We start from the raw sequence: 27,638 nt of genomic DNA, 5'->3' as shown, positions 1-27,638 counted from the left end.
AAAGGCAGATGGGAAAAATGCAGGTCAAATGTTGCCTTCTGGAGTGTGCATACAAAGTTTCATGCGGATCGGTGCAGTTATTATAGGTAAAATGCGAATTGGCCTGTTATCAGCGCCACTATGAGGCTGATATGAAAAATCAAGCGTAATTTTGTCATCTGCCTAGTGGGAATGTGTGTGCAAAATTGCACGTGAAGTGTTCATGATTTGAGGCATTTTGTTAAAAATGACCAATGCTGCAAACTTTGATTGATTGAAATGTTTATTTGAATAAAGCAATTTTAAAAACAAACGTCAGAATAACAAGCAGTACAAAATAATAAATGCTGCAAACTTTGGAAGCCAATCGGGATGGACTATGGAAATATGGACAGATACGTGTTGATCACATGACTATAGAGATAGTGTACCGATTTGCATGGTGTATGGATCAAATTTGTAGGAGGCAAAAATCAGCCTCAGGGTGGCGCTATAACAGGCCCTTCTGGAACATTTTGAGCAGAGGTTTGGAATTGGCATCCAGAGTGTGTGTGTGCATAGTTTTGTAGCGACCGGGCCAATGGGTGGGGCCGGAGATGATCTGGTAACAGACGGACAGACAGATGGACACAAACGCACGGACGGACAGGGGCGAAAACATATTCTCAACAATTAGCAACCAAGTTCACAGAATTGCCGCGTACCAACAATGGCCCTCCAGCAAGCACCTGTCAGGGACATGGTCAGGGGCTGGGTCGTTTGAGACGGGCAAACGTGTAGACATCTGTGCTGTCTGCAACGACTATGCCTCTGGGTGCCACTACGGTGTGTGGTCCTGTGAGGGCTGTATGGCCTTCTTCAAGAGGAACATCAAAGGTAGGCAGAAAACTCCCACACTGTCAGAAAGTCCCAGCAGGGGGTTGGGCTGTTTCCTCTCATCCAGAGCTGCTCTGTGGATCACGTCTAGAGGGCTTTTCCTCTCATCCAGAGCTGCTCTGTGGATCACCTCTAGAGGGCTTTTCTCAACGATGCCACAATGTTGCAAACGACTCCTGCGTGGGCAGCATGGTGGACCTCTCTCGTGTTCTTTTATCTGCAGTGTTAAGATAAGACATTCACACACAAAAAACACATTAGAGACGTGTGTACGCACACACACACACACGCACACACACACACACACACGTTTTAAATAGGTCAAGGCCTTGTATAAGCCCTTTGGGCTTCTTGCCTCCTCCTGGCCTTTTACATTTTGTGTAATCTTTTGTATTTTTATATTGTGCTAAATAAAATCTATCCTTTCATTAACTTAAGGGACACTTCACCCTTTTTGCAAAACAATATTTTAATGACTTTCCTGGGGTCTGTGTGTGTTATGTGGTTTTAGATTAGATATTCTAGATTTTAGCAGTGTGGGCTCACTTCCTTCCTGGACTACAATTTCCATTATGCTTTGGTGCACTGCTCCTCCTTGTGGATAGGGGGAGTGCCGTCTTACTGAGACAACGCGTATGCGTATATCTTTTCTACGTCCGAGAATAGACATGGTAACGCCACGCCTGTGCCTCTGATTGGCCTACCGACACAGCTGGTGTCTCCGAGGTGGAAGATACATGCTGGATAGTCTGCTGCGCGAGGTTACTCCGTGGTGGGAAATAAATAATACAAGTACGTTATATAATACAAGAGAATGACAGTAACTTTTATTTTTGTAGAAGAGGCAAACTAATATTGTTTATGCCGTTGGCCTGTTTATTTGTATACATGTGTAAACTTGAAACATTATTGTACTGTAAAGGTCTCTTTTCCCTTTCTTTATTAGTATAGTATTAGTTTACTATAATTAGATTAATACACGATAATCAACACTAACACTTTAATTTAGAACACAGCCAAATCAAATCATAGTACATAGGCCTACGTGTTAAATCAAATTATTCAATCAAAGCAAACGGCACAAACTATTAGTTTGCCTCTTCTACAAAAATTAAAGTTACAAGTTACTGTCGCGTGTTGTCATTCTCTTGTACTTATTATTTCCCACCACGGAGTACCCTTGCATCTCAGAGGACAGGCAAGACGGGCAGTGTCGGTAGGCCAATCAGAGGCAGGCGGGGCGTTACCATGTCTATGCTCGGACGTAGAATAGATATACGCTGAGACAACATGTAGTCCAGGAAGTAAGTGATCCCAGTGTCCACACTGCTAAAATCAAAAATATCTAAAACCACATATTACACACAAAGACCCCCAGGAAAGTGTTCTAAATCTTCTAAATGTCATTAACATATATTTTTTTGCAAAAAGGGTGAAGTGTCCCTTTAGTAGCAAAATGGCCACCATGTGAATATGGCGAATAGTCCCAAAATGTCTGAGGAGCAAAAAATGATTATGCAAATGAGATGCAAAATAAAGCCCAGCGATGAAAACGTGATGTCGAAAGATAAAAAATAAATGAAGATAACAAACAAGAATTGGATATTACAAATATAATTGGATGTTGGGAACTAATTAAACTATTTTGTATTCCATATGCTGCTGGTTAAAGTAAGCCAGTGTCAAGAGGATAGAATGCCTGTGCCAATGGATGAAGTTATTAAATGCAGAAAAACGGGTGGTTCTGAAAACAATGCCATAGAAACCCGATACATTATTAGTACATTGAACTACTCAACTGAGTGCTTGGTTTCTTTCTTCTCTTCAAGTTATCTGGAAAAAAATGCCAATTTAGGATTTACTTGACCAGAGATTAAATGCATGCAAGTGTGTGAATACGATCTCTACCCACCGTTCATGCCCACTTCGTAGCACTTCCTAAGACGGCATGCTCTGCAGCTCTTCCTTCGGTTTCTGTCGATAATGCACTGATTGGTTGCTGGGCACACATTGTCATTCTGGCCTTTGGGACCTAGAAACAGGGTGAAAAACGCATTATTACAAATGTGTCACTTCAGCACTGACAGACTAGATTTAATTAATCCAGTACACAGGAACATTGATCTGAAATTCATTGTCACAGAGAAGCCACTCGGAGTCGTAGACTAATATTGTCCTATGGTTAAATTCATCAGTACACATTCATATTAAAATGAGTGCTATGCTTGTTAGTCACACGGAAGTGCACATTCTGTTGTGACTGGAATCTCTAATATATTTTTCTTTATATGCACAGGAAGATGCTGTTATGGGGGAGCTGCCTGTTAAAGCCTAGCTGTGTAGTTGGACGATTGGTGCCTGAAGATCTGATTGAGGGGTGCATGTTAATCCTGGTAGCCGACTAATTAGATTAGAACATGGGGAGCATCTTGGGTGGATTGGTATTATACTGTGTTTGATTGATTAGAAATGGAAGGGTGGAGTCTGCAGAATATATAAGGAAAATAGTTCTGTAGGAATGTAGGCTGCCATGGGGGGAGCTTGACACTGCCTCTCCATTCATTTAAGTTGTTGTACATTTTTGAGCGGCAACGTTGTGTATGCCTACCCTCTAAAGATTTGCACTCAAGTCATTGCAATGCATTTCAAATGATTTGATATGAAATTAAAACAATAATTTCTGACAAATAAATTATGAAATGGTTTCAGAATCATAGGCAAAGATATTAAATGGGTTATACATCTCTGCCTACCTTTGATGTTCCTCTTGAAGAAGGCCTTACAGCCCTCACAGGACCACACACCATAGTGGCACCCAGAGGCATAGTCGTTGCAGACAGCACAGATGTCTACACGTTTGCCCGTCTCAAACGGGACAACGGCCCCTGACCATGTCCCTGGCGTTGACCCCATGACACAGTATGGGTCCAGGCCATCCATGTAGACACAGGTTTCCCTTGATATATTCTGATGATGGATGATGGATCCTGGGATGATGGATCCTGGGACAGTGGGGCTGACACAGTGGATGACACTTTAAATTAAAACCACTTGGCTGGGGACCACTCTGTATTTAGTCAGCCCCCCCCCCCCCCCCCACCAAATATCTTCAATACCTATCTACAAGCTCAGAACATTCAGAAATGTTGGGAGGTACAAGGTTGGCCTACTGGCAGTGTGCACAGTGTATTTTGCATGCCTAACCGCAGAGACAGATGGGGACAAAAAAATGTCCCTCCTTGCCTTTGGCCTGTGGAGACTAAAGCGAGCAGTAGATATGAGATCAGAGTTCCTAGTCACTTTCTAAAAGCTTTCAAGTTGTGCTTAAACAAATACCAGCAATTCACACGCTTGGATTTATTGTGAGATCAGTCCCCAAGAACAATAGTTTTACCCCATTCTTTTATTTCAATTGCATTTTTCTACTCTGAGTACACACAAATGGCAGTATTCCACTTCTGCGTTCTGAGAAGCAGTGTGCTTCCATGCATTGAGTATGGAGAGGACTGACCGCGCTACGACAGGAGCCAGCAAAAAGCGATGTGGAAAAGCTGAGAGTTCGACTTTTTCTGTAGTGTTTGCAGCTAGACAGCCAACCAAACAGAAGAACACTCAACTAGGTGTAGACTAGGCATAAACACAAAGGTGACTTGGATGTTTCAGATATTGTGTACACACCCATTTAGAGTCAAAATGTTTAGAGGAAAACCACTACTGCTGTTGGTGTGGACATAAAGGGAAATTGTGACACAATGTAAGATTTATGACCCTCATCTAGGTACTTGCACACTGCCCTGATTTAAATCATACGAGAGGGTCTTAGGGAGACCATGATGTTGGCGATGTCGCTGAACATGGCAAATAATACATTCTCCATGAATTCAAGGCTTCACTGGGTGAGTAGTTTGGACAAAGTAATTTGGGGAGTTTGAAGTATCCCTTTAATGCATGGATTGCTTAGAACTTTCTAAAGCTGAAGGAGGACAAAACTGATTATTGGTGCTTGCTCTAAGGCCCAGGAAGAAAAACTGTCCTACAAATAAAGAGAGTAACCCCAAGTCGCCAAGAAAAAACCTTATCGATGATTCTATTTTAACTTTGACCTCAGGAACATCACCAAGACGGCATTTTATTATATTAAGATTAAGAATATTGCCAAAATAAGTTGTACTTTTTCTACATGACACTTCATTACAAGTATCCCTAATGGGGACCATGGGGCATTAGCGAGGCCCAATGATATGAAGATAAGTTGAAAATGGGTGGTCCTTTAACTTTAAATGTTCTGATTTGACTGAAACCATGCCCAAATGTGGAGTCATGCTTCAAATACTGCATGTCACAGATGACTGTCGTCATAGATGACAGTCACATTCAATTTCAATCTGAGACCCACATTGGCGCCACGCCATACCGTGTGGATCCCGAGATACACATGATTCCATTTTAATGATGTTGGACAACGTTAGCAAGCAGTCTGGGGGTGTATCCCACTGCTATACCAACAATTCACTTGTACATACTTCTATGAGCATGTGATGTGACAAAGAATACAGTTTGAATCTTGGATCAACACTCCATTGTAATGTCTCACTTTTGTCAACAAGGATTTAATTTTATGTTTTAATTTGATTTATTTTTATGGTTCGACATGACAGAAGAAAGGAATTAATCTTGTGATGTTACTGCATGATCATATGAAAAACAGATTTTATGCAAATGCTAAATTAATTAACTACCCTAAAGGTGGCCTTACACTAGCCGATTTTTTTCAATCCGAAATCTGATAGCACCACACACTACAGGATAATCAGGCTCAATTATTTTATACAGCACACACTACACGATTTTAAAACTCGGGGCAGAGCAAATATCAAGCGTTCTTGATGTTGATCGGGCCGATCCCGATCGCGCTGTGAGCGGCCCCCCCAGATCGGAGGGATTACGATTGGATCTTTTATACACTCACACTAGACGATAATTTATGCCCGAGAATTGCTCCCCATTGAGTCGGGCACCCCCCCCCCCCCCGAGCGTCAAAAGTGCCCGATTATCGGCTAGTGTACGGCCACCTGAGTTGTGTGGAATCACTGGAATGTATTATTATTTTCATATTTAGTAAGAAATTTCAGTTCGGACATTTAGGTGAATGATACACAAGTATATGAATATTCTGAAAGTTTTACTATCATGTAAATCAAATGGAGTTATTATTTTAGGTTTTTGCACTCGTGTAATAGCCTGGCAAACCATCCCAGTCACATGAAGAATTCACAATTTTCACATTATCACGTGTCTTCTGCAGACCGGTCTGGCCCCAAGCGCTGGGTGGGCGTTTTGCAGAAACCAAAAAGTCGAAGAGCCAATCGGTGTCTGCACTCAGGGCCCTGTGATTGACAGCTCTTGGCTCTTCCACTTGATTTCTGCAGAACGCCCACCTAGCACTTGTGGTCAGACTGGTCTGCAGAAGACACCTGATAATGTGAATTTGCATGGTTTACATACAAGGCTGGAAATGGAAATGACCATCTAGTTAGTTTACATATTTGTTCATGTTGAGATTTTTTCACGTTTGTTGTTCTATGTTCTTTAAATAATGTGTGTTGGATGGGAAAAAGTTTTCTACGGTTTAATTTACAGGTTTCTCTTCTGTATGATTCACCATGTGTTTCTTCAGAACTTGCTTTATACTAAAACGTTTGCCACATACATTACAACTGTATGGCTTCTCCCCTGTATGCACTCTCGTGTGTAACGTTAGACTTCCACTTTGATTAAAGCTTTTGCCACACACTATACACCTAAATGGTTTTTCCCCTGTATGTACTCTTATGTGCATCTTAAGACTTCCACTTTGACAAAAGGTTTTGCCACAAACTGTACAACTAAATGGTTTCTCCCCTGTATGAGTCCTCAGGTGGTCCTTAAGATGTGCATTTCGTTTAAATGTTCGGGCGCAAACTGTACAACTAAATGGCTTCTCTCCTGACCTCGTGGTTTGTTTAGATGATGTCGGGTCCTGGGACAGCTTGTTGTGCAAAGACGATCTTTGTCCTTCCACGTGGTGTGTATTGAGTGATTTCAGAGCGCTTAAAGATGACGGACCTTCCGTGGTCATCTCCCACTCACAACTGTCTTCAGTGTCAGATCCAGAAAAGTGTGGATGAGAGATGAGCTGGACCTCACTAGATAGTTGTGATGCTCCATAGACCTCTTGTGTTGTCACTGGTTCAGCCGAGGTGCTGGCTAGAATCGCTAGATGGTCTCTCTGTCTATTTTCATCATCGTCTGTCAACACTGACCCACCAGCCTCGTCTAGTCTTTGAAGTAGCTCCTGTTGTTCCTCTTTTATCTGGGGAGGCTTTGGTTCCTCCTGGACCAGACTGGGGCTCCTTTCCTGCGGTTCTGTAGAAACCTCCACAGCAAGGAAGTCTAGCGGAACAGGAAATGAGATAAACAGTGATCTATTATTAGATGCTTAATCTACATAAATGTATGGAGTCTCATCATGTTTTATAGCAGTGGTGGTGATTCATTGAAGGTAATCTTGATCCTAAATCGGTACTTATTTTGGTCAAAATATTTATGTGCTTTATGCGCGCGCGTGCACAATGCACGTTGACGGCACGGTCAACACCTAGAACTGCGTCCTCAGTTACACTGTATAAACACTTACAGTCAGGCTTACATGATGTGAATATCTAGGATGATCATGACGACCACCGTGCCACCGAAGAGGAAGACATGTGTCCAGAGGAAACTTTGTTTCATTGCTGGTTACATGTCTAAACTAGGCATATAATCATTACAAATGTGAGTTTACGTTCTCTACCAAAAGGTCCAGACCATATGGAGAGAAAAAAAGGAGAAAAAAAAGAAAAAATAAGCATATTATTTATAAACATCAGCTCCTCATACATGTGATGGCTATCATTGCACTAGGGTTGCGTTTTCTGTTATTAGTCGCCCTGGTATACAATGTAAGTGAAATAACGTTTAGTTTATTTCGATCATCAACAGTATTCATAAACATACTGTACACCCAACATTTATTTCTGTAGGCTACGTACAGTATGGTTATCCCTGGCCGTTGTTGGAAGATCTTGTGATTGACTTAAAACCACTGTTTCGAAAGCAATTGATTTTGTAATCGTGTAAGGGCTTTTATATAAAACTACAAGGAAAATAATTAATTGAAACCAAATAAACAAGAAATTAACAATGCAACTGCACAAGCATGCGAGTGCGTGTGCATGTGACGTGCCGTCCTTAAAATACAGCCCTACTAGTAACAAAATCCACAGCACACTACTGGCGATATGGCAAAAATAATAATTCTATTATCATGATATATAACTATATAATATATAGCACCACTTCACCACTTTTCAACCTATCTTCATATAATTGGTCCTCACTAATGTTCATGATAAAATGCCACCATTATTTTCTACTCAGTCTGTGTCTCATAGGAGGGCTGTGGGCAGTTCAGAAACCCGTCCACCAGTGACATCGATGGGGAATCCATTCCAAGCTAATAGAAACTGCAGGCTTTCTATTCATGAAATGTTGCAATGCAAAAATGGAAGCCATCGTTCTCACGATAATACAAATCTAAATATTGTTTAAAAACAAGTCTGCCTAACGATGATGGTGGATGGGTTTCTGAACTGCCCACAGCCTTCCTATGAGACACAGACTGAGTAGAAAAAATGGTGGCATTTGATCATGAACATTAGTGAGGACCAATAAGCCTATCTCACAGAATTTCCCCGCCCCCCTAAATACGCCCCCTTTCGGGGTTAGTGGTGATAGCGTGACGTCACTCCATAGACACTACATGTTAACCGAGGTAATTTAAGAAGTCTACAACTTTTGTTTTCTCAAGGTAAGGTTTGTTCTATCTGTTAGACCTGATTTGCCATCTTGTTTGCTTCATAATAATATTGGTCTGTCACATTTTTAGTACATTAGAAAATGTACTTAGATTCTCCAGAGAAAAAAACGTGTAAATGCTCATGTTAAAGACGCCACTATTTACCGGAAGTGGGCGTGGAAAGCGGGCTGTGAGATAGGCCTATTATATGAAGAGAAGTTGAAAAGTGGTCCTTTAATAATGCAGCCAGCTTAGAGTATCCCGATAATCACTAAAGCCAGAAGATCTATTAGTTAAACCACTGCTTTGTAAAATCCTCAGTGCTCATTTAACTCTGAGTGTTAAAAAGGAACCAAAAGGAACCTTACTGGTCTGTAACTCAGCGTCCAAATGGAAACAATACATGTGCATACAATACAAGCATAAATTGAACAGTAAATTACCGTAGTAAATAATTATAGTAGTATGCATAGGTATAATACTTTTTCGCTGTTAAACACAGACCAGTTATGTAGAAGCATTAAATATGATAATATAATATAAAACACGTTTGTGTTTGTACAGCATGACTTTTTTTAAAGCTAAAGTTATCTGTCATCACTCCAAAATGGCGGGAGGACTGGAGTTTCGTCTTTTGTTATAGAATCTCTTTGAAGTCAGACCAGCAGGCCTGCCCTGCAGCACCAGTCATACGGGCGTCTCCTAGGCCCGGAGAGAATTTCGTCCGTGTGCAGCTCGTCGAAAAGTGGAAATATTTGACTAAACACGCGTTTTCTGCCAGAACTTTCAGATGGATTTGAAACCAGAGGACAATATCTGACTCCAAGTCTTAGGAATTAGCACCCCCGCACGCACATTGTTCTGACTGTCGTGCACGGATGGATTGGTGACCGATCTAGCTCTGGTTCATAGCGCTAGGACGACGACCAGAGCTAGGACCGATTTATGGCTGCCATTCCAAATGAATATGTAAGATAAGATCACACACATTCTTACTATAAACACGCAAGAAGGTTTTGAAAATGTTACAAACCTGATAGGTGAGATTTGGCTCTGGGATTCAGACGATCCAGCTGTCTCCGTTGAAAGTCTATTTGTTGCTGGTAGTCTAAAATAGTTCTGACAAACACAGCTAATATGTCTTCAGCAACTGCAGTAAGTCGTTCATTGACAAACAATCTCAATGTATCTATGTCAGCCATTTCCATGTTTTTCGAAAATATTAAAGTCGCAACTAATCGCTTGTTTGTTTGTCGATAGCGCTACAACATGCAGCCAGTCAGTGATGCAGACAAAGAGTTAGCATCTCGAGTCTTTGATGCAGAGGTCAGCTCAACATAAACAATGCAAAGAACTTCCGGGTTAGTTGCACCACAGTACTGATCCTGGGGTTTTGATGCTTACTGCCACCTGCTGGTCGTGTATTTTGACACTTGCTTTGGCAATGTAGACGTATGTTTTCTCATGCCAATAAAGCTCCTTTGAATTGATAGGTACAGGCTGTACAGCCCCATTTGATGGTTGATTGATTGAATACTTTATTAACAATTTGCGCACAAAAAAGCACAGAATAGTACTAACAGTTTAATAAAAATACAATTCTAAAAGGATTGAACCCAAGAAAGCACTACAGCTTGTTTCCATTGGGGTCCTGAGTATTCAATTCATAGATTAAAAACAGGTGGCTAGTGCAAAACCAGTCCCTCGCTGGTGCTGGACAAAAGGTTGATGCATACAGAGAAGAAAGAAGTCCGCACACAGCCAATGTCACCTGAAGAAGGCCAGCTACGGCCGAAAACGTCTCTGAATAGAATGTCGGTGTTTTACAATAAACACTATGGAGCTGAGGCTGTGTGCAGACTTCTTTCTTCTCTGTATTCAATTCATAGAAACATTCAGTGATAGACAAATATACACTACTATGCACTAATGTACTGTATGAAAAATATGTAGGCCTACAGTAAATAGTTTGATCCAATCAACACACCACTTGAGGAAAATTAAAAAAAGATGATAGCGATACTGACATGATACTGAACTGACTGAAATAATGCCTCAAGCTGTCAAACTCAACGCTGCCCTCTTCACTCTCCGCAAGGTCTGCTGTGGCTGTGGTAGATGTTAGATACTGCTGATGTCACAGATGAGAGTTTTAAGCTTGTAGAACAGCTATTTCAACTATTGCTTTTTAGTTATTAAATATGCAAGTTATTTGTCATATCTGCCCTGTGCAACTTTAGTTTACGAAAATGTAATTTCTATTCACATGTTCCAAAGTTCGACAGAGAAAATTATTTAAGTGACAATTAATTTAAATAATGCAAAATGTTATGGGTGATGTAGTAGTATTGTCACGTAGTGATGGTGTGACAAAGTAGATTAAGTAATGTTGATATTGCACAGTATTTTTGCACCACACTTCACTACTTGTATCTGTATGAGTTGTGACAAATAAACCAAGAACAAAGAAAAAACGCACACCAGGAAGGAAAGAAGAAAGAACTGTTTGAACCACAAAAGTTTGTCCTGTAATATTGCTGGTGATGGGGACATTTTCCAATAACTCTATAAGGAGGACAAGGTCAGGTCCAGAGGTCAGATGGTAGTGAAGGTATAGTGTGTGACATGGCGATATTCTTCACCTGGATGCAGAAGAGAGTCTGGGAATGAGCCCTAAACACATCACACAAAACAAAGAGACAAATATGAATTGTATGAGGACAGAAACTGTCAACTTGTTCTTGGTTGCCTGTCATACACTGATGTACATTCTGATGTCACTGAAAACCACTTGGCTGGAACACAACTACAGGCATAACTTTATGATGTAGGAAACAATGATTTTAAGGGCCTGAGTGAGAGACCCATGGAAAACATGTAAACATCCACACACAGAACATGTCATATGTGTTTCTGCTGTGCTGTGGTTTGTCGGTACTGTACCTGGTTCACAGCATCAGGCCAGTTCTGAGTCTCTAAACAGAAGGAGCTATGCTTCATGTAACTGGTTCCACCCTTTCCTGTCAGAGAGCCATCCAGGAAATTGGCAGTGTAGAACTGGATTCCTGGTTGGCTGGTTGAAATCTCCAGGACCCGCCCACTGGCTGGGTGATAGACTCTGTTAAGAGAAAAGTGAGAAGAAAGATACCGGTAGATTAAAAACTGTAATTAATAGGAACGTTTCTTATTATACTGTCTACAGCCTACACAACAAGAAATATTATTATTGTCTCCACCAGGAGAGTATGTTTTGCACTCCGTGTGTGTGTGTGCGCGTCCGTCCGTCTGTTATCAGCTAATCTCTGGCACAGTTAAACTGATGCCAAATTTTGCACACACTCACTGGATGCCAGCGATGAACCTCTGCCCCAAATTTTCCAGAACAGCCTGTTATAGCGCCACCAGGAGGCAGACTTTTGTCAAACACATTTTTTGACATTACTCCTCCAAATTCTGTCCAAAAATCCCGCAAATCGTTACACAGTATCTCTATAGTCATGTGTTCAAAGACGCCCGATATTTCAGATTCCATCCTAATTGGCTAACATTGGCTTTCAAAGTTTGCAGGATTGGCCTGTTTTGAACAAAAAGCCTAAAATCTTAAAGTCTGTGAAAGCCTAAAGTCTTTCACAGACTTTCCTACTAGGCTGATGAATATATCCCACCCTTTTCACAAAGTGCCACCAACAGGTGGATTTTTGCAAAACACATTTTTGGAACAAAATGTCTCAAATCATCCAATTGCCATTCAAGGCGTAAGAAGAAATGGCACCCTTTTCACATTGGCCTATAATAGTGCCACCAGGAGGCCACAACCTGACCTGGCCTGGTGGAGACCTGTGCCCCGAGGGGCACTTTTTCTAGTTAACATAATCCATTTCCCAGTTGAATTGATGTACTCGGCTGTGCTATGTGTGCATTCAAAGTTCTGCCCATATTCAGAGGGGAAAATGCATCTCTGATAATCTCACCTGGCTGCAGGTCTCTCTTTCCAGGGGTCTCCAGGTGAAGCCAAACAGAAGTTGTGGTCAAATCCTGGTCCTGAGACTTCCTTCAGACGAGAGCAAATCAAATCAGGCTTTCTGAGGTCAAATGGTGTGCCTTCCACTGCTCTGACCTCTCCTGTAAAGAGGGAGGGGCTTTCTGAATGAAAAGCTTTGTAACAGCAATACTTTGAATGAAATAATTGATTACACGTGAAATCAAGTAGATCTGTTTTACCACTGTAAAAAGTGTTGTAACCAATCCAGCCTAGCTATTTATTCTCCCTATTTTTTCAGTAAGTCAGTTTGGTCCGCTTTGTTCTTTTATCATTAATACCTACTTTTCATTATTTGTGTGTGTGTGCGACTTGGTCAAGGGAACACATATATACCAGTAGGAATTGATGTCTCGTTCACCGGCAGGTAAGACTGGGCGTTGATGGACACTTCATGGTCATAGATATTAGCTGCACCCTGCACGCACGCACGCACCACACACACACACACACACACACACACACAGTTATTATAGTCTGAATGATTGCCTGGGGGCACAGATGGTAGTGCTGTCGCCTCACAGCTAGAAGGTCCTGGGTTCGATTCCCGCTGTGGGCGTGTTCTCTCCTCCGCGTCATCAGTGCCCATACCCGAGGCGGGGTTGGCGAAAGGGCCTTTCTGTGTGGAGTTCTCCCTGTGTCCCCTACCTACTAGGTACCCTCGGAAAAAACATGCAGTAATCCTGGTCTCTAAACTACCTCCCCCTAGCCAGCTGGGGCGCCTGATGGGAGGGGAAAGGAACTGGTCGGAATAACGTGTTCCTTCTACACGCTACGTCCGGCCGGAGAAAGGTGAAAAGAAGCAGCTTGGACTCCTCATGCATATAAGGAAGCATGAGGTCAGTCCGCTGCCCCCCACCCCCCAGGTTGGCAGAGGAAGTGTAGCGCCCTGGATTACATTGACACTGGGTTCAACAACAACACAAAAACACACATGCCAGGCATAGGAACTGGACAGAAACAACTAGTGGCGAAACGGGCAAAAAGGCTAATGCACAGTTGATAGTTCAGTAGTTCAGGCGCGCCAGTAGCTGACCAGTGTGTTGACCCCACCCATTATTACAACGTCCCTGGGTTCCAGCTGGAGAGCTGTTACATGACCGTCTTACCTGTCCAGCCAGGTTGAAGTAGGAATGGTTGGTGAGGTTGATGGGGGTGGTTCTGGTGGAGCGGGCCTGGTACAGGGCTGTGAGGGTTTCCCCCTGCAAGAGAGAACCGTGAGCTGATGAACTATGTCAAAATGATTTCATGTTGATGGAGACTACTGTGCACTTGGGAACCTTCCATGTATTAGTGCTGAAAGTTCCCCAGATCTGTACATCAATATAATTCTACCTCCGAGTTATCATCATTAATTATCATAACATTTCTCATTTTGGTTTTTACATAGCTAGAACACAATCCTCATGCTTTATCCACACACACACACACACACACACACACACACACACACACACACACACACACACACACACACACACACACACACACACACACACACACACACACACACACACACACACACACACACACACACACACACACACACACACACACACACACACCCCTCTGGCTGATGCAAGTTGAAATCAACACCTGTCATGAATGCTGTTCAGTTGTTGATTAAACACTTCGTAATAGATATCATATTAGACAATTGTTAATTAATGTGTTGTTGTACTGTACCTGTAAACTGTAGGTCACAGAGACCTGGAGCTCTCCTGGATAGCCCTGATCTCCATCTGGACTTGTGTGACTCAAACGTACGCCTCCTTCCACCATCTCAGCCAGCCAGATAGCCTGATCAGAGAGACAGACAATACAGTTAGGACAGGTGAAGCAGGACAGAATCATTCAAACATGAAAATAATCAGAATTCAAACTTGCCTCTTGTCTGCAGTGTGTGTGTGCAAATTGCAGTGCATACGGTACCTTATTGAAGCCTCTGAAGCCACCGTGCAGTGCATTTGGTCCATTGTTAATATCCAGCTGGTACTGTGTTCCTTCCACTGTGAACCTGCCCCCAGCAATCCTGTTGGCCACCCGACCCACCAGCGCACCAAAATAACGCGGGTTCGACAAATAATCTGCAATCACACAGGTCACATTTATTTTATTTAGATAAGAGATATATATAGAGAGGAAGCCACAGGCAGATGGTGGGAACAACATGCAACAGCTTGAATTTAACCAATTATGTGGTTGATGCACAATCTGGGGTGGCAATGGTGTGCCCCAAAAGGGCAATTTTTGCTCAAGCTATTACTGTGTTCTGTTCTATACTCCGAGACGTATGACACTTATAGTGTATGGCTAAAATCATCCCAAGGAATGAAAACAAATGGAGAAGGTTCCTTTCTCTGTTTTACCTTACTGACAAAGGAGTAACAGTGCTGAATATACGAACAGCATTTTTCCCCTTTCTGACATGTTGCGAATGTACACAGAAAAATTAACCTCTATCCCCTTTGTTTGTTGTGGCCCTCGAACCGGAGCCATAACACCAGCTATGATCATCAGAGACGTTTTTATCTCACCATTAGCCAGGCCTACTGGATTGGATTGCTATACATGATCCAGGTAAATTATTACTTGTGTAATATATGTTCAAACAGTACAGTTACCACCAGACACCAGTCTTCCTGTACATGTAGCCAGAATACCTACCTTCCACATTATCATAGCCATTGACCAGGTCATCCACCTGTCCATTCCTGCCCTTGCTCTTGATGGATTTGATGATGCAGCCTAGGTTAAGGATCTCCACCTCGAGGTGATCTGATGTCAAGGTGAACGTCTCCACCTCACCCGCACCAGCAATCACAAGGGACTCAGACTTAACAACTGTCATTTCGATGTATATTGATTTAACTCTAAAATAACAATTCTCTTCTCGCACACTGTGTATGCGTTTTAGATAATTAGTGGCACTGGCGCTGGCAGCAACTGGAAGTTTCGTTCCAAATAAATGAAGCCAAAGTAAAACACTTGAACTTTATACAAGATCACATGACTTCGCCAGTTCGACTGTCTTCCAGCATAAATACTAAACCTTTATTTAAATAAGTGTTTCTACCCACCGGTAGTGCATTTCAAAGTAAGACTAATGTACAGCTGGTTATGATATATAGCTACAATAATGAAAATGTATATGTATATTTTTAGGAATATTCAGTAAATATTTGTTATCCAAACGGTGTCTCTTTTTTTAATCGGCTCCATAACTCAGACTGTGTAGTGTCAGTCGGTTCCAACTACAAATACCGGTAATATAAAATTGGTTTATTTTGAAACTTTTAACCGGAAGTATTGTTTTTGTCGCTTTCAGTTCTCATCTCATCACGGCAAGCCTGCTCGCTTGGCTGCTGGTGTTGCCAAGTGATTTAAAGTGATTTAAAAAAGGCATGCAGTTGTTGTATAAAGCCATTCTTTATTTCAATAAATGCAAAATATATACGTTATAACAATAACAATAAGACAACACGTAATAGCTAAACGCAAGATAACAGTCTGCTGCTAAGCTAAAGATAACACGTTTACTTTGCGCACGCGCACAACACTTCATTCCAGCCTGAGGAGTGAGGACTTGTGTATCACAGCAGCAACTGGGTGATACAGACCAATTTACCTCACTATGGCAGACCAAGAACAGTCCAAGTTACAGCTGGTTTCAAGCTACATAAAAGCGGTCCAGGACTTCCCAAAGAAAGGGATTCTTTTTAGGTAAATATATTAAAACGTAAATAATGTAAATGTCACATGGCCTGAATGGGAACTTGGAAGTGAACTTTGATATGGTAAAGTGCATTCGCAGTGTCCAGTGTCCACACTTACAAATTCACTTGTTTATCCTGTATCGTGTGTGTGTGTGTGTGTGTGTGTGTGTGTGTGTGTGTGTGTGTAGAGATATCTGTCCACTCCTGAAGGAGCCTGCAGCTCTGACAGCAGTGATCGATCTCTTTGAAGAACATGTCAAACAGACATACCAGCAAGTTGACCTGATTGTAGGTAAGCACTGCAGCCTATGATCATACATACATACATACATACATACATACATACATACATAGTAAAGTAGCCCTAACTTGGGGCTACCTCATTGCAGGTGGGTGACTAATACAGGAATTATTTCAACTGTGTGTATTTTAGGTCTAGATGCACGTGGATTTCTGTTTGGGCCTCTGCTGGCCCAAAGGTTAAACTTGGGATTTGTGATGGTCAGGAAGAAAGGGAAACTTCCTGGACCCACGGTGTCTGTGTCTTACAGCCTGGAATATGGCACGGTATGTATTATCATAGCCGATCTGTCACCTCAGCATATACAATAAATACTTAAAGGAAGCACTTCACCACTTTTCAACCTATCTTCATATAATAGGTCCTCACTAATAATCATGATAAAATGGCATGTCCACCAGTGACATCGATGGGGAATCCAAGCTAATAGAAACTGCAGGCTTTCTAGTCCTGAAAAGTTGCAATGCAAAAATGGAAGCCATCGTTCTCACGATAATACAAATCTAAACATTTTTGTAAATAATTCTTGTTTAAAAAAGAATCTGCCTGTTAATAAAGTATTCAATCAATCAACCAACTAAACAAGCAACCATGCATCCCTAAGCCTAATTCTAATTTGTGTGTGTACTCTTGGGGTCAGCTCTTATCAAATTCCTTTGAAAATTGAAAAATATATTTAGTGAACTCACACAGACAAAAGCAAAGCTGGAGATGTGTTCTAGGTATAGTAGGTAAATGTCTTCACTGTTCATATTTTAGGCTGAAGTTGAGGTCCAGAAAGATGCTTTGAATCCTGGACAGAAGGTTCTGCTCATCGATGACCTTTTAGCCACTGGAGGTAATCAGATTTAAAGTTATTTAGAACCCTAAATGCCTATATTTCTTTACTTATAATTTTTATCCTACGATTTTATAAGCCATTTTTCACCCGGTGCCAATTGCCTAAGCTGTAATCCTGGGCTCTACGCTCCCTCTGCCAACCTGGGGAAAGCCCCAAACTGAGCTCATGCTTCCTTCAATGAGGAGTGAGCAGGCCGCTTTTTTATCACCTGGCTGGAGGAGTTTCCCCGTTAGGATGTAGCGCATGGAAGGAACACATTATTCCAACCAGTTCCTTTCCCCTCCATCAGGCTGACCAGGGAGAGGCAGTATAGAGACCAGGATTACTGCATGTTTTTTTGCAAGGCCCAAGGGTACTGTAACTAGTACATACCCTAGGGCACACTGGGAGAACATGCAAACTCCACACAGAAAGGCCCTTTCGCCAACCCCAGGGTATGGGTGCTGAGAACACGCCCCCAGCGCCCACATCCTCCCCGGGGGGATTCGAAATGCCTAAATTGAAGATGTGCCTTTGGACCAAGTTCCACTGCTACCATCAAACAGGGTATGCTCTCAGGTAATGCTCTGAGCAACCTGGCATTTTCAAAGAGCAATGTTGTGCACATCCAATTGTCGCTGGTGCAGGAGAAAATAAGTATCAGAAAATAAACGGCTCCGAAAAAACATTGTCAGGTGCACAATGTTTCAACCAAACAACCTGGCCTTCCTCAGGTGATTAGATTAGTGACTCATTCCCCTTTATCTGAATCTGTCACAACACGTGACCAGAATAGTCATGGTTAGGGTTAAAAACAGGTTATTTTTAACACCCACAATTTGCAGTGATGTGTGTGTGTGTGTGTGTGTGTGTGTGTGTGTGTGTGTGTGTGTGTGTGTGTGTGTGTGTGTGTGTGTGTGTGTGTGTGTGTGTGTGTGTGTGTGTGTGTGTGTGTGTGTGTGTGTGTGTGTGTGTGTGTGTGTGTGTGTGAAATCAAGGTACAAAGAGGTAACGATGTGTACAATATGTGATTAGAATAGAGACGATAATAAAGTGTGATGCAATTCTTGTAACATGGTGGGATTCATTGCAAATTGAACTTGGGGGAATGGGTGTATAATGGAACCCGTTTAATTTTTATCCCTAACCATGTCAACACGCTTATGTGTTGTGACAGATTCAGGTTACGGTAATTGGCTTAAGTGTACATGACAATTTTTACCGTAAACATTATCAGAACAGAATGTTGTGAATTTTTGCAGATATTTATTTTCTTTGCTGCAACCTGACATTTTCCCCAAATTAAATCTTCCATGGCTGACAGGCGTCATAAATTTAACTTTGGCTGTTTTGATTAACTATGATTTTGAGGCTTGTAAATATAGTGTACCCGTGTTGATAGGCCCTTTGAGACGCCTCAAACGTCTAGGCTAGAAAGGAATCATTTGAGGAGGTGACTATTTTATAATTCTAACAATGGTACATTGTACAGACCTTGTTTATGCATTTATGTTAGTGAAAGCTTCATTTATAAATAATCAATGCATAAATAAGCCTCCCTTTCCATTCATAATCACTTTGAAATTGAGGCGTCAAACGTCATGTTACTGCTCATTACTTATCTTTCTGTGTAGCTTTTACTGGTGTGTGTGTATGTATATGTCTGTTCCAGGGACTCTTACAGCTGCCTGTGAGCTGATGCAAAAGCAGCAGGCAGAAGTGCTGGGCTGCTTGGTCATTATCGAACTTCAAGATTTGAAGGGAGCAGACAAACTGAAACCACATGCCGTCTTCTCACTGGTCAAGTACTGACACCCTCTCAACAGTATCTTTACATTCATGAAAAGTCCTTTATGTGCCAGTGTGTTGACCAGCCAAATGTTCACTGGCTATGGCTGAAGGATTTTGTCTACTTAAATCAGGGGTCCCCAACCTGGGGTCCGCACTCTGCATACCCGCTAGTGGTCTGCAGAACATTCGCTAGTGGTCTGCGATGCCAGTCCGCATGATCATGAGTTCATTTATTTTATATATAATATTCACAAATGAAAAAATAATAAAATCCACACCAGTATGATGCTCCCATTTCACATCAATTATGCAGGCCCTATCTATAGGACAGCCACTCTCTGGCTGATCTTTTGCTGCCATCTCTCACCTACTGCTTTACAACAGGTAGTTTCGAGGAAGCGATCTAGCTCTCTACACGTGCTTCAAACGAGCATCGCCGTACACCTAATCAAAACTAAGCTAGGTTTACACAGGACATTTTCGGTCATAGTGGCTACATCTGTCGAAAAAATAGAATATCTTAGTTACAATGAAATTTGACTTTTTTTAAATACCACAATGGTAACTGTGTTATAACAATATTACACTCGAGGATGTGCGTTACCGTCATTAATGGCACTTCTGCGCTGCCTATGGAACTCGCCTATCGGCTAGTTCCTGCAGGCGTGCCATTAATGACAGTAACGCACACCCTCTCGTGTAATAACAACAAAAAATTAACAACGCAGTCACCAACCTGAGGTCCTAAAACGCTTTCGAAATCCAAATTATATTTTCCCATCATCCCAGATGACCAGAACAATATCCCACATTTCAATTATAATTTAGAGAGAGAGAAAACACAACACTGGCATAAATCATTGTTTACCCTGTCTATTCAGCTTCTCAATGATGTGCTTAACAATATATATTATATTACAGTTGGGCTACAAGTGGTTCAGTAATGTAATAATTTCCAGTCACTCTGCATGATGTGCATGTGATGGATTGGGGGCTATAAATATGGATAGCGGTGTGTAATGATCAAATCAACTCATGCGTAATGTGGTCATTAGTTTGATAGTGATTGAGATGTATACAACCACAATCAGGCAAACGTCCGGGTGAATAAATCTGTCTGTTTATTTCTGTCCGTGTATGTAGTTTTATCGCTTTGGTCTCATTCACAATGCTCCTCAGGCCATTTTCTGTAGGCTGCATGTGAAACTATTAGAAATTGGCTTGAAAGATGCATAAGTGCTGGTACTAGCCATGGCCATGTGCTTTGTATTTTGGGATGTTCAGTCATGAAGATAAAATTGTGCAAAAGTGCATTCCATGCATTTGACGGTCAGTTTCAGTATGTTAAACCTGACCACCTACTCGCCTAGTGTTTGAGTGGTGCAAACCACTCCAACAACCAGCTTTGTATGTGTGTACCTGTACGTGAGACCCAAAAAAATGAGCATGGTTACTATGGTCACTGACATTACGTCAGACCACAGCTGATCAGGCTATATAAGACCTTGCACCACTCAGTTCACACGGGTGTTTTTTTTATTTTAAGGCTCGGATATGAAATGCATTCCATTGATAATGTCAATTTCAAGACAATCATAAAGAGTAACGCTCTGGTCTTAATCTGTTATTTCAGCCAGATCTATTTGCATGAAGAGATTTACAGATGTTAACATTGGAATAATGTATTTATCGTAACAATCAGAAATAAGCATTTGTACCATTTCTGTTGAAAGGTGGACGAGTTAATAATGAACACGATAAAGTTCTAATTCCACCCTCAATTATCTGTTGTCACTTATTTCCTCAGATTGTCTAGCCATAATAGCTTTTGTATGTGAGATGAGATCTGTCATGTCCCCCCCATGATAGTAATCCACTAGTGTATAAAGTGCTGTGATGAGCCCACTGTCTTGAGTAGGCTGCTGTACTCTTGTAAAACATAGCCCCTTCACACCGTCTTTTCTTGGGACAAAATATTTGTCGAATCATTTATTAAATCCACAAGTTATACTTTAACTGAAACAGAAGTGACATTCAACAATTGGGGAGGGTAGGTCTATATATGTGAATGAATAAACAATGTCTCTGGATAGCATTTGAGCCCCAGAATCCACAAACGCTACATAATGGTGCATATTAAGACATCTTGCACTAATGTTTCAGTTGACAGTATTTAACTTGCATAAATCAGTTACAGCCAGTAAAAATATACATAGCCAAAAAATATTGCACATTAGCTGCCATTATACACTACCTCTACACAGGAGTGTGGAAACTATTAACACTTGAAGGTGGTTTAAGTGACATCTTTTTATTTTGTTAAAATAAGTGTTTAATAGATTTTGTTCAGTAACACGGGTCTCCAGCTCTTAAAAGAAAAAAATATATTTTTTCCAGGTCAGGATACCAATTTCATCCAATCGGAAGAGACGACTTGTACAGGATAAATGTGAAAAGGGAAGTGATTAAACATTAGCAGACAATTGGCACCGATAAATAGCTTCTCTTTCCCGATTGGATGACATTGGTGTCCCATCTGATTTGATGTTTACTAAAGAGCAGTCTCAATAGGGAGACCATTGTTACTGAACACTCTGTAGCTAGGACTACGGAATATAACTTAAATAAAAATATCACTTAAAGCATCTTAACACTAAAACACCTGAAAAATCATGTAGGTAGCTAGATGGAAAAAATCTTAGTGGAGAAACCCAAAATGTTTGACTTCTTGTGAAGCTTGATTCTCCAGTCGAGTACAAGAAGCTGGGACTCAAACAGTGTCCATGCAAAATGTGTTTTCCTTGGTCAATTGGGTTCTAAAATCTTGGGAGGAGAATTGTGAGCCATCAGTGTCTCTCCTCCTCTTTCAGCTTGGCATTGAGTTTGTCCACAACAACGTTGAGTTCCATGCTCTTAGTCAGTTTCAGGTACATATCCTTCCTGATGGGATGGATAGCTAACCAGTCAGGGGCCAGCTCTGACAGCAACCGGAGGTGTTTCTCCATCTCTCCTGAAAGAGAATGAAACTAATTAGACATAAGTTAACAACCTACGTCTTCTGCCCATATTACATTCCAGGGAGTCAGAGGATGTGGTTCAGTGAGCAAAGTATGCATGCATTTCATTCATATTGATTTCAATTCCTCAGTCTTAATATACACTATATGTTCATGCTCCCACAACAGTTATGTAGGTGCCAATAGTCCCTCCATCCACTCCCACTCCATTTGCAGCTCATTTCAGTTAAAAGCCAACCCGAGCCTCACTGACTTGGCCTGGTTTGGATACGGTTCAATAATAACACACCTGTAGAAAGGGCCGATCTGTAACTAGCCACCATCCTGTTACAGGCTAGTTCCATAATCAGAGCTGGTTTCTTCTCAGCAACAAAGACGTTCCGCAGAATCCTGGCGAGCTCTGGAAGACGTGACATCTTCAGAAGGAGCTGTTCCTGGACAGGGTTCCGTGTCATGGCTGCCTGCAGCTTCTGTGACTCCTTTGCCCGAATCTATCAACACAACAAACCATTTGAATGAGCACTGTTGAATTACAACCACCTGAATGGGTACAGGGTGAAGCTGTCAACACAACCGTCTGAATGGGTACTATGCTGGTGAATCCGTCAACACAACCATCTTCTAAACAGACACCTTGCTGGTAAGTGGTGAAATCTGTCATCAATAAATTGTCTGAATTGGCATGGGCACTACACTTCTGAACTGTGGTGACAGACTGACAGCAGTTTTAGCAATAGGAAAAAAATATCTTAAAGTTGATGGCCCCTGTAATGCACATAGGACCTACCCTCTCCAGCAGAGCCTGAGACACTCCTTTGAGTGCACTTGGTGTCTGAGTTGTAGTGGTAGATGTGGAGACTGGTGTGATGGTCACTGTGGGGGAAACGGGCATGGAGGTCTCGGGAGGGATCTGCTCTACCCCCAGTGTGTCTGCCGTTTTCAAAGCCATGTTAGCCAGGGCCTTCTCCATCTACACACAAACATTACAAAATGAAATCGATCAAATTATTTTTTGTAGATAGGCTCCAGACAAAATGGCATGTTGAGCAGTTAATCAATTTAAGAATAATTTCTTATTTCCTGTCAATATATTAAAAATATTTATAAATTTTTAGCTCAATGAATTGCATTGTTATGCATTGTGAGCGTGAAGATTCTTAATCTTGAGGCCAGTCTACCTTGGGTGTCATGAGTGTGCGCGCCTTGTCCAGAACCTCCTGGGCCGTGGAGAGTTTATCAGTGTGTGGAGGCTGAGGCAACAGGCTGCACTCCACTATTGGCACAGTGTCCACGTTAAAGCGTGGGTGCCAGCGCGTCAGCTGGTCATCTGGTACAGACAGTGGGGGAACGGCTGAGGACAGAAAGGTCTGTGGACAGACGGGATAGAAAGAAATGTTAAATTAAAAAGCTTGTGACAAGAAAGTTTAAGGTCTACTCAACATGCCAGGCTAGTGCACAAATTCCCTTAAGGGTATTTCTAGAATTAGTTTGCCACAAACCTCAAGTTCAAATGTAAGCGTATGTAAGAGAGTAAGAGATAACGCTTTCAAATGAAAGCTGCAGTAATGACTGACCCGGTGGTGTTGTTTAACGATGGACACCAAGTTCTGGTGGAAGATACGTCTTCTCTCCAGGAGACGAGAGGCTGAAAGGAGAGGACGAGCCTCTTTCTGGTCCGACTCTGCAGGAGGGAAAAACATCCTTAGTACACGAGACTTTACAGGGGTATATCACACCATTAGGAATAAAACAGAAAAACACGTCACCACAGCAGTGATGGTATAAGGTTAGTGTTTGTGTGCTCACCAGGGCAAATGACAGGCTCCATAGTGAGCTGGTAGCTGCCCTTCTTGATGTTGTATGAGAAGGTGGGAATATTCTTCTCCTGTCTGAAGGTGTAGGCATTGGGGAAGACCGTCTTTATCCTACCTAGTTGACTCTCATCAAAGCGTCTGGCCAAGGGGGTGAGAGAGACACCAGTAAATCAAATGTCAGCTAAAATGCATTTCCAATCACCACTCCCAATTTCTAGGCCAAAACTGCCACAATGAATGTTAGTGTTAATATGGCAAACTTCCGCCTACCTCTTAGTCATGTCCTGAACGCCCTGTTTGACCTTGGCAAAGGTCGCCGTCTCAGAGCGATTGTAGAGCATGCCAACAATAGTGTCCATGCTGCGGAATATCTCTACCAGCAGCTTGTACTGGTAAGGCAGTGTCAGACCTGGGGCCACCGGCTCAGCCAAGGTGTGGTACCGCTGGTAGCCAGGTAGACCATCACTGATGGGGAAAAATATAGATCAGCACAGTGAATGTGAAAGCTTGATTAAAGTCATTTGTAGGATGACAGCCCTAAATTGAACACTTCTTTAAAAGAAGGGGGGAAAAAGACCCTTATAAGGGCACAAAGCACCACACTACCCACCTTTCCTGTGTCAGAGTCTCACTCTCCTTGCTCTCCTGTCTCCCTCTCTCCTCCTTTCTCTTCTGTACACTGGCTGCTAACTCCTTAGCCCTAGATAGAGTGGCCTTGAGGCCTGGAACATCTGACACAGTGGACATCTGGGTTTTGTCAACAACAGGGGTGGTAGTTGTGCCATCATCAGACGCTGGGGCAGTTGTTGAGGACGTCGAGGGTGAATGTGCAGCTGGAGAGACATTGGCTGGGCATGCAGGCTTGGACAGTTTCTCTGCCTGTTTCTTGATCTTCTGAAGGCGGGACTTGAGTGCCGCAATTTCCTCTTTAGACAACGTCTGACAGACAGAAGAAAGGGATAATCAGACACTTGCTTCCCCCCCCCCCCCCCCGACACTTTTTGGACGATTCTCATTAAGCAGACGCAGCATTGGTGTGGAATGCTAAAACAACAATTTAAAACAATACACATTTCTGCTTTTCACTCGTTTGATACATTAACCATTTCTATCCGAGTAGACATCTTACCTTGCTGGCCTGTTTTCCAGTCTGCTTGGCAGTGACTTGTGTGCTGCCATGTGGTGAGCTTTTAGCAGTGTTGTGAACTTGACTCTTGGTCTCTTTTTGGATTGCAGCCGACTGTGGTGATGGGGCCTCGGATACACGGCTGACGCTTACAGGGGCCTGAGGTGTACACTGTCGACACGCATGAGGACAGTAGGAGGAGACATATTAGAAACCATAATGTAATCTATTTGCATTTAAAATAAAACATACCATGGGTGGGGAATGGCAAGATTGTGAAAATGCAACTGTGGGCACACTGAACACAAAATACAAGTCTGAATGCTTAATCAAGCAGAGAGATCAAACCACTCACTCATCTGTGGGTATATAAATGGTAATGAGGCTGGGGCCTGGGGGTTGGGAATCGTGGGATGTATTGTATTGTTATTAGTTCGTGCAAGTTGTAGTAAGACGTGAAAAATGTTGACCATGAAAGTCTTGCCTTGATTCAACTCAAATTTGACTGATAATCATATTCCATTTCAGTCCACGTTGCAGACCAACATGTTACATACAAAGTCAAAATGGCTTTAATGTTGCATTATAATGTCTTACGCCGATTACATTTTGTTGATGCACTGGATCCCTATAAGGGATTAGTTCATTTTAATGGTGAAATTGATCGAACACGTAAAATAGTCTTAATACATATAATAATGTATTTTACATAACATTGCTGACACATCGTCCTAAATAAAACATTGCCGTTTCGTTTCACGTAGCCCCTTTCGAGATTTGGACGGTGGTACCGCCGTCGAAAATTCAGAAAGGGGCTAAGGTTTCACGATAATGCGAACTTGAGGGGACTCGACAGAGAAGACAACATACCAGAATCAGCTTTTTCCTTGCGGTCTTTTTCGGGGCTTTCACGCCCGGATCTGCGTCCTTGTCACGGTTACCAACTTCCACACGTACTTTCTTTTTGGTCGAGCTATGCTGCTCCGCGGTACTACAGAACAAAGCGGCTCCCAGGTCAAACTCTGCGTCTACCGAAGTCCGCTTCGGCGTCCGTGGAGGACTGATCGCTGCCCCCGGGGAACATTCGTCAACCGCGGTGGCCTCGTCAATTACTCGGATAAACTCTTCGTGTATGGAGGACTTTAAAGAGCAGAGAGGGCTGGTGCTATCTGCTGTGATCGTGGCTTTAGTTTTGCGACCAGCCGCCGAGGTCTTTCCTTTGCCCCGCCGTAATCCATCGACACCACCTTTCTTCCTGTGAGCAAAGAAATCCGTCACCCGAGCCTGAGACATGATTGTGGTTGTGGTTGATGTTTGTTGATGAAAGCGATTACAGCTCAAGTTTTTATATCATTTTGTGGAGAGGAATTTCCAAACAGGAACAAGAACAGCAACTTTCGCGCGAAATACGCACACACCACGCCCCTTATCGCGCCCCCGCTGCTGCTTTCATGGCTCTGGTTGGTCCCAAGGCGAGGGGGCGCCTGTCTATTGGCTACAAACTCCACATCTCCTCCTCCTTTGTTGTGTACTGGCTGTTGTTTGGATTTGGGGAATTTACTTATATATTTGCATTACCGCCACCACCTGACCTGGAGCAGTGGCATATTTTCATTTCAATCTAAAGACCCCCAGTTTGGTATGTGCATTATTAGGCCACGCCGCCACAGACGGACCACCATAGCTGAATGATGAGTGTACAAATTTAACCAAATTGGTCAGAGAGAGTACAGACCTGTCCAACTCGATTCAGTTTCGAACTATCAATATCTAGCTGCCCCTGGGACCTTTTCAGGGATATCTGGGGGGTATTCTATCCTATTCTTGAGGATAGAATTGATTGATTGATTTAAATATGTATTAACAGTTTGCAGAATTACAGTACATTTCAAGCACAAACTCAATACAAAGACTGTTAACTGTGAGAGGACGACCCAGTTAAGTATTACACTTGTTTACAAGAGGGTCCACCTTGTTCAATTCATCAAAACATGTAGAGACGTACAAATTTAAATAGACACTTCTATATAGTCAAAGAACAGAACAGGAATTCATCATAAAGGAGGTAAAAAGGGAAAAGAAACATATACAATGTAATCTAAGATCATCTTGTGTCAGTTGTGTGTAATGTTGTAATGTAATGTGCTGATGTAGCTTCTGTTTTACTGTAAAATAGTTGATCATATCGGCCACTAGGGGTCACCACTGACTCGTCCATTACACTGACACGTTAACTTGTATAGATTTGTCACCTAGTGTTTTGGCCCTAAAGTAAACACATTC

At 42.2% G+C, this 27,638-nt stretch overlaps 4 protein-coding genes across 8 annotated transcripts; 1 reads left to right on the top strand and 3 right to left on the bottom strand.

The window, feature by feature from the left end:
- Positions 1-302: 302 nt before the first annotated feature.
- Positions 303-10,107, bottom strand: LOC306930986 (uncharacterized protein). 5 transcript variants are annotated; one of them, XM_079512140.1, is made up of 6 exons: positions 9,765-10,107; positions 6,846-7,287; positions 3,597-3,871; positions 2,768-2,878; positions 2,655-2,688; positions 303-1,072 (listed from the first exon to the last, which is right to left on the bottom strand). In XM_079512140.1, exons 1-6 carry the CDS (start codon positions 9,937-9,939, stop codon positions 1,069-1,071), a joined length of 1,041 nt encoding a protein of 346 aa, XP_079368266.1. In that variant the 5' UTR covers positions 9,940-10,107; the 3' UTR covers positions 303-1,068. The 5 variants fall into 5 exon arrangements, with proteins under 5 accessions (XP_079368266.1, XP_079368262.1, XP_079368263.1 ...); XM_079512136.1 differs by lacking the exon at positions 2,655-2,688; XM_079512137.1 differs by lacking the exon at positions 2,655-2,688 and having other exon boundaries at positions 2,768-2,887; positions 3,609-3,871.
- Positions 10,108-10,244: 137 nt separating this feature from the next.
- Positions 10,245-15,833, bottom strand: galm (galactose mutarotase). Its single transcript, XM_079512183.1, has 8 exons — positions 15,438-15,833; positions 14,703-14,857; positions 14,457-14,570; positions 13,880-13,972; positions 13,107-13,188; positions 12,703-12,853; positions 11,675-11,849; positions 10,245-11,404 (listed from the first exon to the last, which is right to left on the bottom strand). The coding sequence occupies exons 1-8, from the start codon at positions 15,619-15,621 to the stop codon at positions 11,327-11,329; spliced, it is 1,032 nt and encodes a 343-aa protein (XP_079368309.1). The 5' UTR covers positions 15,622-15,833; the 3' UTR covers positions 10,245-11,326.
- Positions 15,834-16,105: 272 nt separating this feature from the next.
- aprt (adenine phosphoribosyltransferase) lies at positions 16,106-20,725 on the top strand. Its single transcript, XM_079511613.1, has 5 exons — positions 16,106-16,493; positions 16,675-16,778; positions 16,920-17,053; positions 17,547-17,625; positions 19,280-20,725. Exons 1-5 carry the CDS (start codon positions 16,405-16,407, stop codon positions 19,417-19,419), a joined length of 546 nt encoding a protein of 181 aa, XP_079367739.1. The 5' UTR covers positions 16,106-16,404; the 3' UTR covers positions 19,420-20,725.
- A 1,012-nt stretch (positions 20,726-21,737) lies between these two features.
- cdt1 (chromatin licensing and DNA replication factor 1) lies at positions 21,738-26,767 on the bottom strand. The gene is made up of 10 exons (XM_079511612.1): positions 26,226-26,767; positions 25,359-25,526; positions 24,840-25,168; positions 24,500-24,694; positions 24,222-24,367; positions 23,990-24,096; positions 23,594-23,782; positions 23,203-23,385; positions 22,705-22,906; positions 21,738-22,408 (listed from the first exon to the last, which is right to left on the bottom strand). Exons 1-10 carry the CDS (start codon positions 26,646-26,648, stop codon positions 22,245-22,247), a joined length of 2,106 nt encoding a protein of 701 aa, XP_079367738.1. The 5' UTR covers positions 26,649-26,767; the 3' UTR covers positions 21,738-22,244.
- Positions 26,768-27,638: the final 871 nt, after the last annotated feature.

This window comes from Electrona antarctica (assembly GCF_951216825.1).
Source record: "Electrona antarctica genome assembly, chromosome: 10".
NCBI classification, from domain to species: Eukaryota; Metazoa; Chordata; class Actinopteri; order Myctophiformes; family Myctophidae; genus Electrona; species Electrona antarctica.
The sequence above is the reverse complement of the archived record's forward strand: the minus strand, read 5'-3'. Positions and strand labels throughout refer to the sequence as shown.

What these genes read in the sequence shown, in the direction of transcription:
- LOC306930986 (XM_079512136.1), bottom strand. Translation starts at nt 9,939, where the DNA reads ATGGAAATGGCTGACATAGATACATTGAGATTGTTTGTCAATGAACGA. An exon ending in AGCCAAATCTCACCTATCAG is followed by an intron (nt 7,288 to 9,764) that starts GTTTGTAACATT and finishes CTGTTCCGCTAG; the next exon opens with ACTTCCTTGCTGTGGAGGTT. An exon ending in CATCAAAGGTAGGCAGAGAT is followed by an intron (nt 2,879 to 3,596) that starts GTATAACCCATT and finishes TAGGTCCCAAAG; the next exon opens with GCCAGAATGACAATGTGTGC.
- cdt1 (XM_079511612.1), bottom strand. Translation starts at nt 26,648, where the DNA reads ATGTCTCAGGCTCGGGTGACGGATTTCTTTGCTCACAGGAAGAAAGGT. An exon ending in CAAGGAAAAAGCTGATTCTG is followed by an intron (nt 25,527 to 26,225) that starts GTATGTTGTCTT and finishes GCGTGTCGACAG; the next exon opens with TGTACACCTCAGGCCCCTGT. An exon ending in GTTCAGGACATGACTAAGAG is followed by an intron (nt 24,368 to 24,499) that starts GTAGGCGGAAGT and finishes CCCCTTGGCCAG; the next exon opens with ACGCTTTGATGAGAGTCAAC.
- aprt (XM_079511613.1), top strand. Translation starts at nt 16,405, where the DNA reads ATGGCAGACCAAGAACAGTCCAAGTTACAGCTGGTTTCAAGCTACATA. An exon ending in AAGAAAGGGATTCTTTTTAG is followed by an intron (nt 16,494 to 16,674) that starts GTAAATATATTA and finishes GTGTGTGTGTAG; the next exon opens with AGATATCTGTCCACTCCTGA. An exon ending in GCAAGTTGACCTGATTGTAG is followed by an intron (nt 16,779 to 16,919) that starts GTAAGCACTGCA and finishes TGTGTATTTTAG; the next exon opens with GTCTAGATGCACGTGGATTT.
- galm (XM_079512183.1), bottom strand. Translation starts at nt 15,621, where the DNA reads ATGACAGTTGTTAAGTCTGAGTCCCTTGTGATTGCTGGTGCGGGTGAG. An exon ending in TGGCTATGATAATGTGGAAG is followed by an intron (nt 14,858 to 15,437) that starts GTAGGTATTCTG and finishes GTGTGATTGCAG; the next exon opens with ATTATTTGTCGAACCCGCGT. An exon ending in ACTTCAACCTGGCTGGACAG is followed by an intron (nt 13,189 to 13,879) that starts GTAAGACGGTCA and finishes GCGTGCGTGCAG; the next exon opens with GGTGCAGCTAATATCTATGA.